We start from the raw sequence: 17,304 nt of genomic DNA on the forward strand, positions 1-17,304 counted from the left end.
ATACACTTCCTCATGATACTGTCCTCTAACTGGGCCTACTTAAAGGATGCGAGCAAAATGCAGGCTTACCAGGATATCAAAGCAAAAGAAGAACAGGAGCTTCAGGATATCCAGTCTCGGTCCAAAGAGCAACTCAATTCTTACACATAAATGTTTGCCAGAAGAATTTTGTAGCTCTGACAAATCATCAAGCAGCTGCTCTGCAGAACAGATGCATGTCCAAGCAAATGCAGAAGTATAAAAACTTCACATTCATGCTCCTGGGCCATGATCATAGGGAAAATTTGCAGTGGATATCCTCCATTCCTTTAGCACTGCGATTGGAGGGTTTTTTTTGGGGGGGGGGAGGGAGGGGAGAGAGGTTGTCTCTAGGCCACTTTAGAAAAACATGCTACCAGGTCAAGGATCTTTATGGATATCTCTTGGCAATTATAAAAGAATTACTGAAGGAACACGCTCCTTTCAAAACAGGCTACCACAGTTGGTATCCAGCCCTGTAATGACTAAAAGATTTTAAAGGCTGTATATAATTACACAGATGTAAGTAACTAAGATTCTAGTATAACTAGTTATTCCCTTTCTTCTGAATACTGATAGTTGTGCTTATTTGATACGGTTTCAGGAAGTTACAAATAATCTTATTCAGACTCTGTCAAAATTAAAACTGGATTTTGTGGACTAAATGCCAGAAGTGTTATTTTCTGAGCCACTCCCTTTTCATTGATGCTGTAATGAGCCACTGTTGTTCTACTGCACTTACCAGAGTAAGCTGGGCACTGTTGCCCAGAGTTTGTTTTCTTTTAATTTTATACCGTTTGATGGAATGTAGACAGACCCTTGGATCAGGATAATGATCCCCTTCTCAGAAAATAAATGTCAGCTTTGCCTTAATATTTATTTTCTATAAATGTCTGAAGCATTTATATAGCAGTGGGAGATCATTATCATGTATTTTATCAAAGCAGAAAGTGTTACCTTGTTGAAATTATACTGATATAATTGTTTCAAGTGAGCAGATAACAATTTGTAGAACATAAAAACCCATAGCCATACAGAGCACAGGTCAACCACCCGTCTCAATTTTGGTGCTCAGCACGTTTATAGACAGTGCTTATTTGTTTTCTCTTTTAAGAAATTTGGTGTTCAGTAAAATATTGGGTGCCATTTTAAAAGTGTTTCCCACAAAATCTGCCTTCTAACATTTTCAGAAACATTCAGTGCTAGCTTGAGTACTAGTGATGGTATCTTTGGTGTGCTTTTTTTAAATAAAAAAATATATAAATGTTGGAGAAACTTTAAGTACATCGGTGAGTTTTAAATCAGTAAAAAAGTCAAGTCATACATCCATGTTAATGTGTGGTTTGATTAGTTTTGAACGTTTGCTGAATATTAACCATGCTCCTGTAGCTCATACAGAAGTGTATAAAGATAAAGGAAGCACATGTTTCTTTAGAAAGTTTTTAAAGGAAAAAAATATTAATGTGGAAAAAACTTCAGGTATTACCTTGCGTTTGAGTTTGTTACATGCCTAATCTGACTTTCTTTTTAAAGAGGCAAAATCTATATAGAGCAGATAAAAAATAGCTTAGTGTTTGTTTTTACCTGTTGCATGAAGGAAACAAATTTCTACAGCAATGCAGGTGATGTTCTTACTAGTCCAGTGTTTGCATAAAGGTAACGGACAGTGTCTTAAAGCCTAATTCTTTTCTAATTCTATGTAGCTATTTACTGGGAGTTTTTTGAAGTTTTGTTTAAGTAGTCTAATATTTTTTATGTAAAGAGCATTAAATTTTGCTATGTATAAATTTTTGTAACCTAACCGTGAATCAATATTTTCTATCAGTGCCAAGGGCTTCCTGTAGTTATATCCAAGTGTTACAATAAATATTTGTAGATAATAGAACCAATATTTGTGTATGCTTATTTTAAGAAGGTTTTGAAACAGTTGTAGCAGTATAGACAGCCATCCCAAAGCTAGTGTTTCGGTGACACATAATTGGAAGTAAAAATATGGCAACCAACGGACATAGGAAGATAGACCTTTCCCTGCATCTTATCAAGATGTGATATCCTTCAGTGCTAGGGTGCTTCTGGACTGAGTCTGACTTTCAAAAAGTGTGCACATTATTTGGTATATGCATTTGCTACTATCAGTTTACCTTTGGGGCAAAAAACAACAATATTGTATTTCACAGTTCAGGTTTGATACAGTTTGACATAAACATAAATTTGTTAGTTTCTGTCTCTTAAGAAATGAGAGCAGTCAAATTAGCAAACACAGATATGCAAAAGTGTTTTGAAAGATGCTAATCTGCAAGGGCCTGTTCTCAGTAATTGATTTTGAAATAGAGTACTATTTGCTCAACTTTGTCTTAGGAGAACTGCTGCTTGAGGCATGCCTGGTGTCTCTCATAAGCTCACTGCAAAATTTTCCCATCTATAGTGTGTTTCATTATTTTCGTGTGGCGTGGTCAAACTACATGAAGCCAGGATATATTTCAACTTCCAAAATCTCTGGCATTTCAACAAATCAGGTCCCATCGATTCATCTGTACCAGCATTTCCCACTAATTACAAAGCTTGTAAAGTGGGAATATTCTTTCATCACTTTCCCAAGGAACTCTCCTCTAAAATGAGTTGATAATATGATTTAATTTTAGTGAGTTCAGACAGTTGCCCCAGTTTTTCAGGCCAGTTTCATACTATGACAGCCATTTCCAAAATTTAAACATCATAATAGTGTAAATCATCGTTTTCAATACCATGTACTTTTAACAGGAAGTAGTCCCAATCACAAGAACTTAATTTTTAAAGTGTGCTTGACTGAACTCTTGCTGATGCCCTAGTTTGTTTTTAAAGAGTAGCTAAAGGATGTGCAGCAGCAGGAAATTGTAGCGTCACTATTCAAAAGTCAAAAGCTGCTTAAGCACATCACCCCAAAACTTAAATGTCTAAACACAGTTTTCATTCTAGAGCTTTGAGCTATGCTTATATAGACAGCTGGTCAATCATCTGTAAAGTCTGTAATATAAACTCTGGAAGAAAATATTTCAAATAGATTTAAACACAGAATTTTCTATGACTGCTGCTTTATTCTTTTAAAAATATTAATTTGTAAAACAAGGTAAACCAACCTGATTTGAATGTTTCCCCCACTGCCTCTATAAAAAGCTATTTTTATTGTACTGGCATATTTTAAACACGTAAAATTGGTTGTTCAGGTAGGAAGCAATTCTCTGAAACACTGTTTCAGTAGCACTGATAGCAACTTTGTGCCAACAAACAGCAATGTTTCACTTTTAGTATGTTCTTCCTGAATTATGCAGATGGCAATATTCCAATGTTCAGAATCTCACCCTAGTTTGTGGTGCTTCCTCTGATGAAAAAGAAGTGCACTTCTCTGGTTAGGGAGCCCCTGCTAATCAATATTCACCAGAAATCATCATCAGGCTCTCCATGAAGAGTGGCTGCAGCACTAAAGCTGGAAAACAGATAATAATGAATTTTGAAACAGTCTAATACACTTCTCCTTCTTAGGATTCCCATCTACCCTTCCCTCACACAGCATACACATCAAATCATAAGTCCCCCAATCATCTAGAGGAGGTTTTTTTTAGGGGGAGGGATAATTTGGACACTTATAGGGATGTGGTGAAATCTCCTTCCCCAACATCTGCTATCACAAACAATCTATAAATAGGGACCTGCTCAAATTAACAAATCTTAATTCAACTGCAATACAGTAAAGATTACCAGACAAGTGTAATTAGTATGCAATTAAAAGTGTTTATTGGAAAGGATTTGTTTTAATGCAAAAAGGCCCCACTTGATAAAAAAAGCAAAAATAAATAAATATGAACCATACACGTCAAGCACTAGAAAGATGCATACCTGTCCTCCTTTCCACTACCTGAGAGTTTCTCAGAAAATACTTCAGCTTCTTTCTTGAAGTCCTAATAGAGAAAAGAAAGTTGTTACTGGTTGCTTTTGTGTGGTCTCCACATTCCACTGCTACTCAAAAAACAGGAATATGATTAGGTACTTAAAATTACCCTAAATGCTATACAGAGAGTAGAAAGGGCAGGTCACTGCCACGATGCATTATCATCTAACAGATACAATGCAAAAGGGCGGGAATGAAGGTGAACACACACATTCATGTTCTAGCTTGTACACAGCAAGGTGGAATGGCTGCTGGAGTGGGGCAGTTCTAGGAGTGAAGGTGCTAAATGGCAATTGGTCTTCTTTTCTCTCTGCTTTCAACCAATAGAAACAGCCACTGATAGAGACACAATCTTACTGACTGCAATGGGGGTTTTTGGTCTTTATTTCAAAAATAGCATGCTTATGTCTGAACAGCTTTGTAATGGAATTTGTTATCATAAATTTTAGTTTGGCATATTTCACGTGTCCTGTTATTGGTTTTCTACCATAGTATGACCTTTTCCAGACAAAATTTTGTGGTCTCCATAGGTCTGTGGGTAATCTTAAACCTGTATGTTTAAACTGTTTAAAACCAGAATGTACACACTTAAGTATTTGCCCACTATTTTTTCTAGTATCATTGCCAAATTCAAATGATCTTGTATTTGTCAAAAGTGATCAGTGAATAAAAGATTAAGAAAGTAGTTTGATGCAAGAATTTGTATGTTACAAGACCAAGCAGAGATCACTGTACCGCAGCGTGATGGAATTATAGTGGTATCACTGCGTATTACCAATTCAAAATGACTAACATAGATCAACAGTAGAACAGATGTGGGGAACCTCCAACTGTTACTGTACTACAAATACCTATTATTACTGACCACAGACCAGGAGTTGGGAGTTCAACAGCATCTGGAGGGCCACAGGTAAGCCCCCCCCCCCACAGTAACAAATGACAGCGCTTTCCAGTGATTCGTTTAGATTGCTTACAGCATTCAGTCCTGGATATTTTGATGCACAGAGAGGATCTAACATTCTACTGTTCCTTTTTGAATCTGATATCATACAGGAAAAAAGTGTAGCTATAAACAACAGGTTTTGCCAAGCTGAACTCAAGTGTGGCTACTAGAAATTTACTGTATATGCATGAAGCATGACTCATTAGGCCAAAAAGCTATAATCAAGGAAGTATGATGGCTTGGAATCCGTCCTTGTAAGCTAATCATTAATTCAGCTGAAGATGGTTAATTCTGGATAACCGCAAAGCAAGCTGCAGAAGAATCAGCTCAACTGCAAATATCCACAAGGTTTGCAACAACAATCTAGTACATTGGAAATTTTTGTTGGTTATTAACCGAAATAATTTGGCAATAGACTATTAAATGACCTCAAGTGGGGGAAACATAAGGTAGACTTTATATCCCAAGTTTCTGATACAACAAAAGCTAGACCTCAACATTTTAAATTAATTAGATCTTGTTCTACTCTTTAGTTGGTTGTGTACATGCTATCTTGCATGCTTGCTTGTCCAGTGTGAAAAAGACAAAGGAACTACTGAGATTGTTCTTGGAGTACGTGAGTTCCCAAACTAATACATCTCAGGTGCATTAAACCACCATCTTGTTGACGCTAAGCACATTTGGTTCAGATCAGAACCTAGATGGGAGACCTCCTATTAACCACAGGACATTAGATGTAAGAATAATGGACAACATCACCTCATTTGCAAACTCCTGCTCCCGATTCTGCTGTATTATTTTCATGTATTTTTCCAGTGGATTAGGAATAGCATCACCACCATGCTCTTCAGACTTTGAGATAATGGTTTCCATATCTGCTACATCTTCATGCTTTTTCTCGGTTTCCACTGACTCTTGCATACACTTTTATGAAACCAAATGAACACCATAAAACATTTTAACAGAGAAGAAAGGAATGCTCCACTTAAATGTGGCCCACTGGTAACATAATCCTACCTACACTCAGCATCCTATACAGTGGTACCTCGGGTTAAGTACTTAATTCGTTCCACAGGTCCATTCTTAACCTGAAGCACTACTTTAGCTAATGGGGCCTCCTGCTGCTGGTGCCATGCCGCCAGAGCACGATTTCTGTTCTCATCCTGAAACAAAGTTCTTAACCCGAGGTACTATTTCTGGGTTAGCGGAGTCTGTAACCTGAAGCGTATGTAACCTGAAGTGTATGTAACCCGAGGTACCACTGTACTTTTATAAGGCTCTTAAAGGACTATATTTAAGAAACAGCACAAAATTAGTTGCAGCAAATTGCCTGCAATAATGATGTCTCTTCAAACACAAGTTAAATCCTCACAGTAATCAATAAGTGGCTTACTTCAACCAGAACTAAACTACATTTGATTATCAAATCCCCCATTTTACAGAAGCGCAACTGGCCTCAACTAGAAGTTGGGCATTTGATGTTGCAATCCCATGCTATAGAGAACATTCTTCCAACAGATTCAGCAGGCACCCTTGCTATTGACTTTCAGGTGACACTTGAAGGCCTTTTATTAATGTTGAAAGCTCACTGTAGCAGCTTAATTTTCTAATTGCCAGTGACCTTAACCATTATCTGTATTTTGCTTTCTCAGATGGTGTTTTATGTCTTTAATGTTACACACAGTCCTGATATTTTATATGGTGGTTTAGAAATACTTGCATAAAAAAGTAAAACAGCTAAATGCAAAGTATTGTTAGAAAGTCAGTTCTCCAAGAGAATGTTTGTACTGGTCCCTTTCCCCAGAACATATACTAAGAACAACTGATGCAGTTTACTTTCCATCTTTGGTGGTGTCAGATTAATGTGCCATATCTTGGTTTTATTACTGAAATGGTAAGAAATGCTGACCACATAGTTCCTCATGAGGAAGTCCACTGGATGAGAAGGACTCCAGCCTGCCATTAGAAGTAGCAGGGCTGCAGCCTCCTAGCATCAGAGCACCCCAAGACAGCATACTCTCAGAAGTGATCATTTATAAAAATTCCTATTCTGCACAAAGAGCTTCAAAAATAGCTGCTCTTCCAAAAGGAAATATTCAAAGGTTGTCCAGTTTATTTTTATTTGTAAAACACTTTACTTTTACCAGTACTAAGGCACTATGAATAATCCAATATAATAAATTTGATTTCTGTTCAACCAGGGTGGGTGGGATATAGTGGGGATATAATAGAGCAGGGAAAACCCAATTTAATGCAGCTTTACAGCAGCTTACTCATATCCCTGGCAAATCAATATGGTGGTAAAATGGCAGGTGGCAAATAGCTTCTGATCTATCAATCTCCACCGGAAGGAAAACAAGTTCTGCAGAAATTCTATCAGCACACTACACGCAACGGCCACTCCACAAAACTGCCTCTGAGAATCTGTTGTCTATACAGGCAGCCCCCCTGTTTACACAGGGTTTACGTTCCGAGGCACTGTGTGCATCGGTTCAATTGCGTATAACTGAAACCCACTGAAAAAGCCTGCAAACACCCCACCCCCATTGCGCCCTTTAAGTGATGTCTTTATGGCGTTTCCAGGTCACTTCTGGGTTCGGCGTGATGTGAGTTTACAAAATCAAACTCATACTGGACGCATGTAAATGGGGGGGGGGGCTGCCTGTATCTACAGTCCTAGTCCAGAAAAAGAAAGTACTCTTTAGTTTATAATAACTATTTTAAATCACCAAGACTCTGAAATGCATTACCAATTCTTCATTTGCTTTTTCCAGTTCTCCTTGCTTTCTTTCCAAAGTGTCCTGCCTCTCTTGCTGCCTTTTTCCTTCCCTCTCTTCCCATTTTTGCTCCTCCTGCTCCTCCTCCTCTTCTTCTTCCTCCTGTTCTTCAGGATGCTTTTGTTTCTCCAGGGCTGTTATTTCTGCTCCACCTAATACATAGAGGGCAGTATTAAGCAAAGAAAGACAGTTTTGCATTCTGAAGCATTAAATCAAACAGTTGGATGCATATTATTGCATATTATTCCAAACAAATAGGTACTTAACAGTGCACAGAAAAGACTAATAATCCAGAGAAGCAGAATATGTCAAGTCCTGCACAAACTGTATTCAGCTTCCTTTACCTCCATTTAATGTATATTGGTGATTTTCCAACTCTATGGCTGCCCAATAAACTCTCTACATAAGACTGTGCAATATCACTCAGCTACAGAAAACCTGCCTGTGCCTAGTCATCATGATGGTGCAGTAGGGTACAGAAATATATTAATGGTTAGGGTACATTTTGTTGAAATGTCACAAAAGAAAACAAAATTTCAAGTACAGCAGTTACAGCTGTCTAACAGAAATAGTAGGCTTGAGAAGAGGACTGCTGCAGGGCTCCATGTCACAAATATTACCCTTTCAGCTGCCCCAATATGCAAACAAGAAACATGTTACTTCATAGAGCTTCTGTTTCTCTCAACATTTGCCCTCTGGAATCCCTATCTTTCCATACAAATTGTTGAAAGTAGTGCACTATGCAGGGAGAATAGTCACGATCAAACTCACTCCCCACCCATCTCGGGTTCCCCTAGGTTCCTTTGTTAAGCCCTCTACCCTTGTTGCCTTATCTCCAAATGTCTAACATAATTGTGTGCCTTTCTGTTACAGATATGGAGAAGCTTAAAAATTATGTTCTTAAGTTGACTGAAGCAGCTCTAAACTGAAATATATTATGAAGATATTCTGTTATGGACAGTAGCCAGTTTAAAATAATACCATTTACTGTATTTCAGACAAGATGCTGCAAAAGCTTCGGTTTCCATATACTTTGATAAACAAGCCATCTAAAATGGCTATTCACACTTGTTTGAGCTGAAAACTCACTTATTTCCTGCTGTGAAGTGCCCGCTGCTGGCACAGTAGCCGGAACATGGCTTCCACTAACAATATGAGATGGATGTGACACATCACTTTCGAGCTGTTCTGGAATGTCCTCTTGATCTAGAGGAGAAGTAGGAACAATGCCCTCATTATTCTGCAATTATCAAAGCAGGGCAAAGAAATGGACACAGTGTGGGAATGACTGAGTTCAGAATGCATAAGTGTAAGCCATTAATTAAGTGCTCTTCTTGGCCAAGCCAACCATTACCCTAAGAATGAAGAAACTTCAAATGGGCTGTTTTAATCAGAATCATGGGACTGTCTGGCTTGGAAACTAGTTCTTACAATATGTTTCCTAAGCAAAGAGTCAAAACAGCTTCATCTCAATGTGGACTTTGTAGGATTAAAATCCACCAATGAGACACAAGCATGAATGCAAAATATGGAGAGCCTGGTTGCATTTGAGTCACTTCCATAAAACAAAACTTTCAAGTTTCCTATAGTTTTGCCTCTTCTCAGGCTGGAGTTTATTGGTGTTTGGTAGGGCTTGCAAGCATCATGTCCCTCTCCAGTTGTTTCAACTCCTCTATCACCATACATAAACATCACTGTCAGAAAGGTTCTGTCAGAAAGCAGCAGTCTGTTATCTTTTAATACCAGGTTTTTCATTACTGTTATTATATACATCTTGTTTTTATAATGAACAGCAACATCTGAAGGGCCACAACTGCCATCACCCCTAAGCAATGGCCACATAGACTGTGGCTCATGGGAGTTACAGTCCAATACCATCTGAAGTGCCAAAGGTTCTCCATCCCCGATACAGATTATATCAAAATATAACCTGGCTAATTTACAGGCTCAATATCCAGACGATTAGTCTAAGGTACCTGTCACATGCAGCATGCCACACATCTTACAATTTTTTTGTATACCATGCCCCCCCACCTCCTTAGCCCAAGCCTCTACTGCCAGTGATAATGTATACATGTGTACACCCATCCTTTCATATCAATCTACAAACACTGAGAGAATCAACACGAGGAACTGTGTGATAGCAGCACAAGCCAATAAGTTATAGTTGCATTTTTTGGCAAAGCTTTAATTTGCACTCCCTCAATAGTTCTGTCCAACCAAAATTATAGTTTGTACTGTATATCCAGTGCTGTAACCCTCTCTTTCATGCACTTACTGGTTTTCCCTGTGCATTATCCAATTCAAACATTTTTCACTTTCATTAAATCACATTATTTTACATCACGTCTTCTAAGTTTTAAACCAGAGCTTTCCAAACTTTTCATGTTGGTGACACACATTTAAGACATGCATCATTTTGCAAAACAATAATTCAGTTTTACTAGCAAACTGGAAGTTAAAGTAATCCCTTTCCAGCCCCGGAAGGAGCGCAAGGAGCATTTGCGTGACACAACTACACACTGCCGCCAACACACTAATGTGTCACGACACACAGTTTGGAAAGCTCAGTTTTAAACTATCTCTAGTTTTTCATTTCCAGGTTGTGGCAAACATCAAATATACTAAAATGTCTATCAGGCGAGTGCCAGAGTTTCCCAAAGCTCTGACTTCATACTTTGCCTATGCCAGCAATGGCGATCTTAAAAGGCCTCACCAATATAACCTGTACAGCTTCAGCTTCTGCATATTTTGCTTTTCTACTAATGTGGGTTCCCAAGCCCAATGTGTAAATCATACAATGTCCAATACCATTCCCACTAACATTTGCACACATACATACACACACAAGGATTAGGCTAGGCTTCAGTTCTATGCATTTTATATGTTAAGACCATTGCACAGTTGCCTGGTAAAAGGGGTGGCTTAAAAGGCACCCCCATTTCCTTAGAACAAGTTGAGAAGTTATGAAAATCCAAAAAACCCGAAGAGTCATACTTAAGAGATTTCTGGCTTTAAAAAAAAGGTGGCTCCCAGATATAAAATTTCTGCATTGCTTCTTTCTGAAAAATATAGTAAAAACTTACATTTACTGGCAGACTCATCATTTCCAAGGTCAGAGTCATCATTTCCAAGGTCTTTATACAGGAGCTTCTCAGATTTTGCAGAGTCACTAACACCCTGAGTTTCATCTTGCTGCTGATGAAGACTAAAAGGAAGGAAAGAGATGGAGAAAAGTGATTATATTTAGTTTAGAAAAGTTTCTAAAACGTTAAGTTAATAGGCCTGTGTCACATCTGCAGAGCACACCATGGGCATAACATACAAAGACATGAACATTAGTTACAAAAAAGGTTTATCAAAGCTCTTTGTTTTGCTCTTGCAGGAGGAGCCTTTATGCACAGTCTTCCCTATGCCGGCATCAACCATCGGAAAACTGAGTTATGGTTGTATGGAGGGGAAAAACCATAGCGAGGTTCCTTTCTGCAGTCTGGATGACAGCTTCCATGCTGTCCAAGTGTTCTAATAATTCAGATTTCAGTCATAATATCCAATATCTAAACTCATGATCTCCTATTCACAATAGCAAGGTTGCCTCATCATTTTATCAACTTGCATACCACTGTACAGTACTCTCTACCTTCTTCCTGGTGCAGTATTACCAAACACACTAACTCTTATGGGATACAGCTCTCAAAGTGGAACAACATGGTCAGGATATGGACCCACAAAAGTTAAGCAACCACTACTCACTCACCACTACCCCCGAGTCTGCATGTTAGAGGCCCACTACTGTCTCCATCTCTTTTTGAATGCAAGGGCACAGCCTTCAGCAGCAAAAAAACCACACAGCTTGTGTAAGGGATTAGGAAATGTTTGGTATATCTCCATGTTTCTGTAATGTATTAAAATGCAGTACACAAAAAGATACTGTAACTACTGAAGTGCCTGAGGATAAACCATGCTCTTGGAAGAACGTTTGATTACGGATATCAACAGGTAACACACAAATATGGGACATGACATAGCTGAAGATCTTTCGCCACTATATAAACATTACCTTAGTTTTTGTTTGCAGGAGGCTGGGGAAGAAGAAACTGATATATTAGAAGCATGTTCAGGAGATGAAAGGTTGCCTGTTCTTTGAATGGGGGAGAGAGGTTGGTCTGCATTCTGATGAGGGGCAGCAAAAGATGAGGCAACTGTATCTGCAGAACAGAAGGCAACCACATATTACTGTGCAATAGTATCTGAACAGCTACTGTAAGCAACAAAACACTTAATACCAGTGATGTGCATTGGAAATTGTTCCTGGAAAACCACAGAATACTTTAAGGAGGGGTAAAAACACAGGAACATTGGAAGACTCTGAATGCTTAAAAGATAGGCTTGGTACTCTCTAACACTGGTTTTCAGATTAGAAAAAATTGGTTCATTGTGGAAAAAATACAAAATATTTTTTTCTGCACAGTACTTCTCACTTAAGTTTATCTCCATGTTTTGAATAAATAGCAGGAGCAAGAGAGTGTTTAATCAGAGTATACTGTGTGTGTGTGTGTGTGTGTGTGTGTGTGTGTACGTACGTACGTACATACACACACACAGACTACAGAGAGTCTACAAGTAAAAGACTAACAGTTTCAATGATAAATAGTGTGGCATTAAAAGGGGGTCAGATGAAAAACAGCATTTCCATGTTTGCAGTAAGTAGAAATGGACCAAGGGAAGGAACCATCACGGCAGAAAACTCTGCTCCTGATACCCACACAAAGCAACAACTTCACTCATAATTCATGAATATCAAATTGCTTACCTTCAGAAAACAGCTTGCTACTAATATTTCTCTTTGCTTTGGAAACAGGAGTAGAAGACAGACGTCTAGAAGTAGACTTCCTCCGTGGAGGGGTTAGATGATCTTTCAAGTGATCCCCATTTCCTGGTGTCCATCTATAGCTTTTACTTTTTTGGCAGTGAAAGGGTACTTCTTGGGAATATAGATCATCCTGTGCAAACCAAAGTCTTTGGCGAGATGCCATGTTAAAGTTACTTGCCATAGGTGAAGAGAATGTGGTTTTTGCTGGGCCAGCTGTGGTTTGAATGGCTCTGTATTGGTAATTCCTGTAGGCCTCTTCTAAATATTCAGCTTCTCTTTCCAATTCTTTTATTCTAGCCTTTGTATTAGCTACAAATTCTAAATCAGAATCTTGTGAAGTGTTAGGTTTCAGTACGTGGTGATGATGTCTGGGGCTTGTACCATTTCCCATTCCAATAATATCAGCCATTGGCTGTGTTTTCAGGAAAGCACCATCTATATAAATATCAGGAGGTACAGTCTTGTCACCAAACAAGTCAATGATAGAACGATCAACCAAAGAGGGCTTTGGATTCCGATACACTTCATTCTCTAATGCTACAGGCAAGAATTTAATAGAGATAAAGAAAAGAATTTAAGAAAAAAATTGATTTGGTCATTGTATAATTAGCGTGCAAAATTGAAAACTGAACTTACCTTACATTTTAATATAGTTATTCTACACACAAATTCAACATGCTTTAATATAGCAAAAACCCCTCAAATTTCAGGTTTTTAAAGTTAGTACAATCAAACAAAATGAGCAGAAAATATTCAAATTAAGCTGAAAGTATCAGAGCCACAAAAGAGGAGAGTTAGATCCAAAGAGCTGCCTATACCAGCAGAAGGCAGTTACATTTCAAAATCAAATGTAGAAGTATAATGAAAGTATTTGCCTAGTCATTTCAAGATTCGAGGAGGAGTATGAGGTCTCTTAAAGCTATAATAAGGTACCCAAAGGCGGGGGGGGGGGGACCAAATACACAGAAAGCCACATTTAAATTGGACTTAACTCGATTTCAGAAATTGTGATTTCAAACAAAGAATGTTGTAACAGAAAGGAATGAAGGGGGGGGGGGTAAATAAGAAAATCTGAGTTGGGAGAAATAAAATATAGTTATGGAAGGTTTCTGGCTAAAAACGGCATAGACTCTTTTTGTTTCTTGGCTCTGATTAAGGAGCCTTTAGTCCATGAAATTGTAAGCCCTAATAAACTGTTATTCTTTAAGATGCCACAAGAATCTTTGCTGATTCTGTTTCTGAACTGTCAGATATTGTCTACATATGGTCAAGATCTTTCTCCATAAGAATTTTTTTTTAACATTTTAAAAATCACAATATCAAATACCAGACTTCTACAAAAAAACCCAATACATGCCATTTTTCATGTGTATTATTTCAATCTGCTCCAATGCTTAAATAAAATTGCTCTAAATAAAGCCTGATCTTATTCTGAGTTAGCCCAAAAGTGGAGAGGATTTTTCAAACCTGTCTGTGTCTGTTTCAGTTGTAGCTTAAGGTCTTCCATTTGTGCATTTAACTTCCTGATAGTATTTTCACATTCCGACAACTGAGTCTTCAGCTGCACACAACGTTCAATCTAAAAAGATTTCAGAGACAAAATGCCTTACTAATTCAAGAGCATTCTTAACACACTGAAGCAACTAATCCATATAGTTACAAATGAGCAATCAGCCCCCCTAGGTCTCAAATGAATAAACTGGTGGAAGGGAGGCAGAGAGAAACAGATATTTTGATTTTGAGTACACCAGTTCCCCATCTAGAGAAATGAAGAATATGAATGTAGAGTCTTCACTTGGCCTTTATTTGGGAGAATTTAGTTGTCTAATTCCTCGAGTATAATATTATCACAGTAAGCATTTACAACACTAACAATTTACTTAGTATCATGCAAAGAGTTCTCAGTTCAGCAGCAAATACAAGTGTAGAGGGTGTGCACTGCTTTTGCAGGATCAGACTGTATTTTTTAACATTGGTTTTAGACTTTAATAATTTGGAGTGAGGAAAATGTGGTTGATGAATTTATGCTGATTCTATTGTGTTTTTAAAAAGTATTTTTAGAAGAACGAGCATAAACAACAAAATGGTAGTTTACCTCATTTTGTAACTGTTTTTCCAAGAGCTGCTTGTGAGTGTCAGATTCTTCACCTTCAAGCTTCCTAGCATGTTTTGCTCTTTTCAGCTCTGCCTCAAGAACCAAATATTCAGCTGATGGCCGACTTAACTCTATAAAAAGGAGGATGGGGGCGGGGGCGGAGGAATAAAGTTAAAATCTAACCTTGCCAGGAAACACTGCATCTGATACTCTGTAGCAGACCATCCAACTACAGAGGTACCTCGGGTTACATACGCTTCAGGTTACAGACTCTGCTAACCTTGGGTTAAGAACTTTGCTTCAGGATGAGAAAAGAAATTGTGCCGTGGCGGCGTGGCAGCAGCAGGAGGCCCCATTAGCTAAAGTGGTCCTTCAGGTTAAGAACAGTTTCAGGTTAAAAACAGACCTCCGGAACGAATTAAGTACGTAACCAGAGGTACCACTGTACACTCTTTAGCGTCCCGTGCTATGATTTAAATGGTTTAACTCCTGGAAAGCCCTCGATGCAGGCAGTCACTGAATATCCTTCTTAGCGTTAATCAGGACTTAACGAAAGATTAATAAGGTTCCATCCAATAATTATAAAAACATTGATGTGGGTTTTGCACAAATCAACATGGATACTGAGGACAGCACAGCACAACAAACCAAGGAGAGGAGCAAACAGTGGACTTCAGATAGGCCTTATCTTCCTATTGGTGAATCTCCTTCAAAAAACTTGAGTCATTGTTCTGTGTTTTTGGCGATCTTAGCCTCTGGGGCATCAAAACACTCAAGTACATAATATACACATTGACATATACAACTTATAACAAGGGCATATAACCAAGCCAATTGAGGTCCCTCTATATCTGAGGTCATCTTTTTAGCTCCTTGCTTGAATCACAGTCATTTGTATATAATCAGCAAAGCACATATGCTTTAGCCTTTGGCTAGCTACTACAGATTTTATATCTTGTGCAACACAATTTTAAAGAAAGCCCATTGATGTTATTGTCACTATTCAATAGGTGCCAGTGACAGTCTTGCAAAAGATAGGTGCAGATAAGTAGTTTTGGACTTTAGGAGTTACTTCCTGAAGCACTATGAAAACCCTGAAAAACCCATTTAGTTATGACAGAAACACAAAAGAAAAACAAATAGACATATAACACAGAGAAACAAAGAAAAGAGCAGACATGCTATTACATTTCTAAAATGTATTTTCTTTGCAAATCTTACTAATAATTTTTTTTAAAGAATATTAGATTAACACTAACTGTCTCGGAGTTCCAAGTTTTCATTGCGCGCCTCTTCCAACTGTTGTTTGAGTAGCTTATTCTGCACCTGAAGTTCCATTTTCTCTTCTTTTAGTGTTGGATAATCTGAGACTTCTTCCAGTTTTTTTGTCATCAATTGATTTTGCTTGCTTAATAATAAAACTTGAGCCTTGACTGAATCTATTTCCAGCTGGAAATAAATACCATATTAGAAAAAAAAAGTTAGCAGACCTCTTACAGTATATAACTAGATAATTTATTTATCTGAATTATAATGGTAGTAAAAATATATTGCTAAAACAGACATTTTAACTTAGCTACCTCAAGCTCTTTTGAATGTGATATAGCATGTTCAAATTCTTGCTTTTTTGAATTAAGAGAAATGGTCTCCTCATGCAAAAGCATAGCTTTATCTGGTCAAAAACAGGAAAGTTTTATATTAGACATTTCATTAAATAAAAGTCAAACATTTGTTTTTGAGTGGTAGGGTTTTTTAAAATAGAGAGATAGATATAAAAAACACCTTTAATTTTTTTCTCATCTTCAGTAATTTTCTTGGTTCTAGCTATGTATTCTTCATTTAGTTCAAGCTGATACCTAGGAATAAAAAGCATTGCAAAGTGTTGCCAAATTACTGAAGCACTGTCAGTTTCAATTCCATGTGTCTTTATAGCTAAGTCATAGTAGCTTTATGCTGGATAACTAACCATGTTCAATCTTCAGATACAAATCAGAGGGAGAACCCATATATAAAATTATAGTCCTAAACACAATTGACAGCTAGTTGAATCCAAGCAGATGAACTCAACTGAAACTTGATTAAAACTGCACTCTTGGTTTCTTTTTGTTCAAATTTTGCACAGGAGGAAAGAGGCCAGTATATCTGTGTACCCTGGCCAGCAGCATTTCCTTCAATCATGACATCCCTACAAAATTTAATCTGAGTTTAAATATTTGAGCATCTCCTGATTAAATATTGAATATTTGAGCATCTCCTAATTAAAATCTAAATCCCTAAAACAGCAATTGCTAGCCTTTTTAAGGCAGAGGATCACATTGCCCTTTGGTCAGCACTCCAGGGACTGAAGTATAGAGGTGGGCATGGGCAGTGTGTGAAGTACCGTACTTTTCTGTGTAGAAGATTAGGTTTTGCTTTCTAAACATCATCCTAAAAAGTGGGGGTCTTCTTATACAAGGGGAGTGTATAGGGTGTACGTTTCATTGGTTTCTGCCATGGCTGTCAGCGGCTATTGTGCGTGTTATTGGTTGCTGTGTCAATGGGTGGTGTTTATTGGCCGACACTGTGGCAATTGGGCAGGTGATTGGCAGCTTCTACACCGGCAAGGGAACAGACGAGCTCAACAACCCTGGGTAATGCTGCCCCCCCAAAAAAGCTCAACAACTTTATGCCATC

The 17,304-nt window shown here is 38.0% G+C and overlaps 2 protein-coding genes across 9 annotated transcripts in view; one reads left to right on the forward strand and one right to left on the reverse strand.

Annotated features, from left to right (window-relative positions):
- Window positions 1-4,628, forward strand: part of GPM6B (glycoprotein M6B) — a 110,185-nt gene extending 105,557 nt beyond the window's left edge. For all 5 annotated transcript variants that reach the window (XM_079972996.1, XM_079973000.1, XM_079972998.1 and 2 more), the window contains one exon: window positions 1-4,628. In XM_079972996.1, the coding sequence (XP_079829122.1) occupies window positions 1-150 (150 nt within the window). In that variant the 3' untranslated portion in view covers window positions 151-4,628.
- OFD1 (OFD1 centriole and centriolar satellite protein) overlaps window positions 3,073-17,304 on the reverse strand; it is a 27,457-nt gene continuing 13,225 nt past the window's right edge. For 2 of the 4 annotated variants that reach the window (XM_079972544.1, XM_079972543.1), the window contains exons 11-23: window positions 16,414-16,487; window positions 16,212-16,303; window positions 15,891-16,080; window positions 14,632-14,762; window positions 14,004-14,115; window positions 12,477-13,073; window positions 11,724-11,871; window positions 10,750-10,871; window positions 8,753-8,869; window positions 7,637-7,815; window positions 5,646-5,810; window positions 3,892-3,953; window positions 3,073-3,481 (exon numbers count right to left, since the gene is read on the reverse strand). In XM_079972544.1, the coding sequence (XP_079828670.1) occupies window positions 3,430-3,481; window positions 3,892-3,953; window positions 5,646-5,810; window positions 7,637-7,815; window positions 8,753-8,869; window positions 10,750-10,871; window positions 11,724-11,871; window positions 12,477-13,073; window positions 14,004-14,115; window positions 14,632-14,762; window positions 15,891-16,080; window positions 16,212-16,303; window positions 16,414-16,487 (2,041 nt within the window). In that variant the 3' untranslated portion in view covers window positions 3,073-3,429. The remainder of the gene's footprint in view (window positions 3,482-3,891; window positions 3,954-5,645; window positions 5,811-7,636; window positions 7,816-8,752; window positions 8,870-10,749; window positions 10,872-11,723; window positions 11,872-12,476; window positions 13,074-14,003; window positions 14,116-14,631; window positions 14,763-15,890; window positions 16,081-16,211; window positions 16,304-16,413; window positions 16,488-17,304) is intronic. The other 2 variants (XM_079972545.1, XM_079972546.1) reach the window with 2 other exon arrangements.

The sequence above is a fragment of the Podarcis cretensis genome (assembly GCF_951804945.1).
Source record: "Podarcis cretensis genome assembly, chromosome: 4".
Taxonomy (NCBI): Eukaryota; Metazoa; Chordata; class Lepidosauria; order Squamata; family Lacertidae; genus Podarcis; species Podarcis cretensis.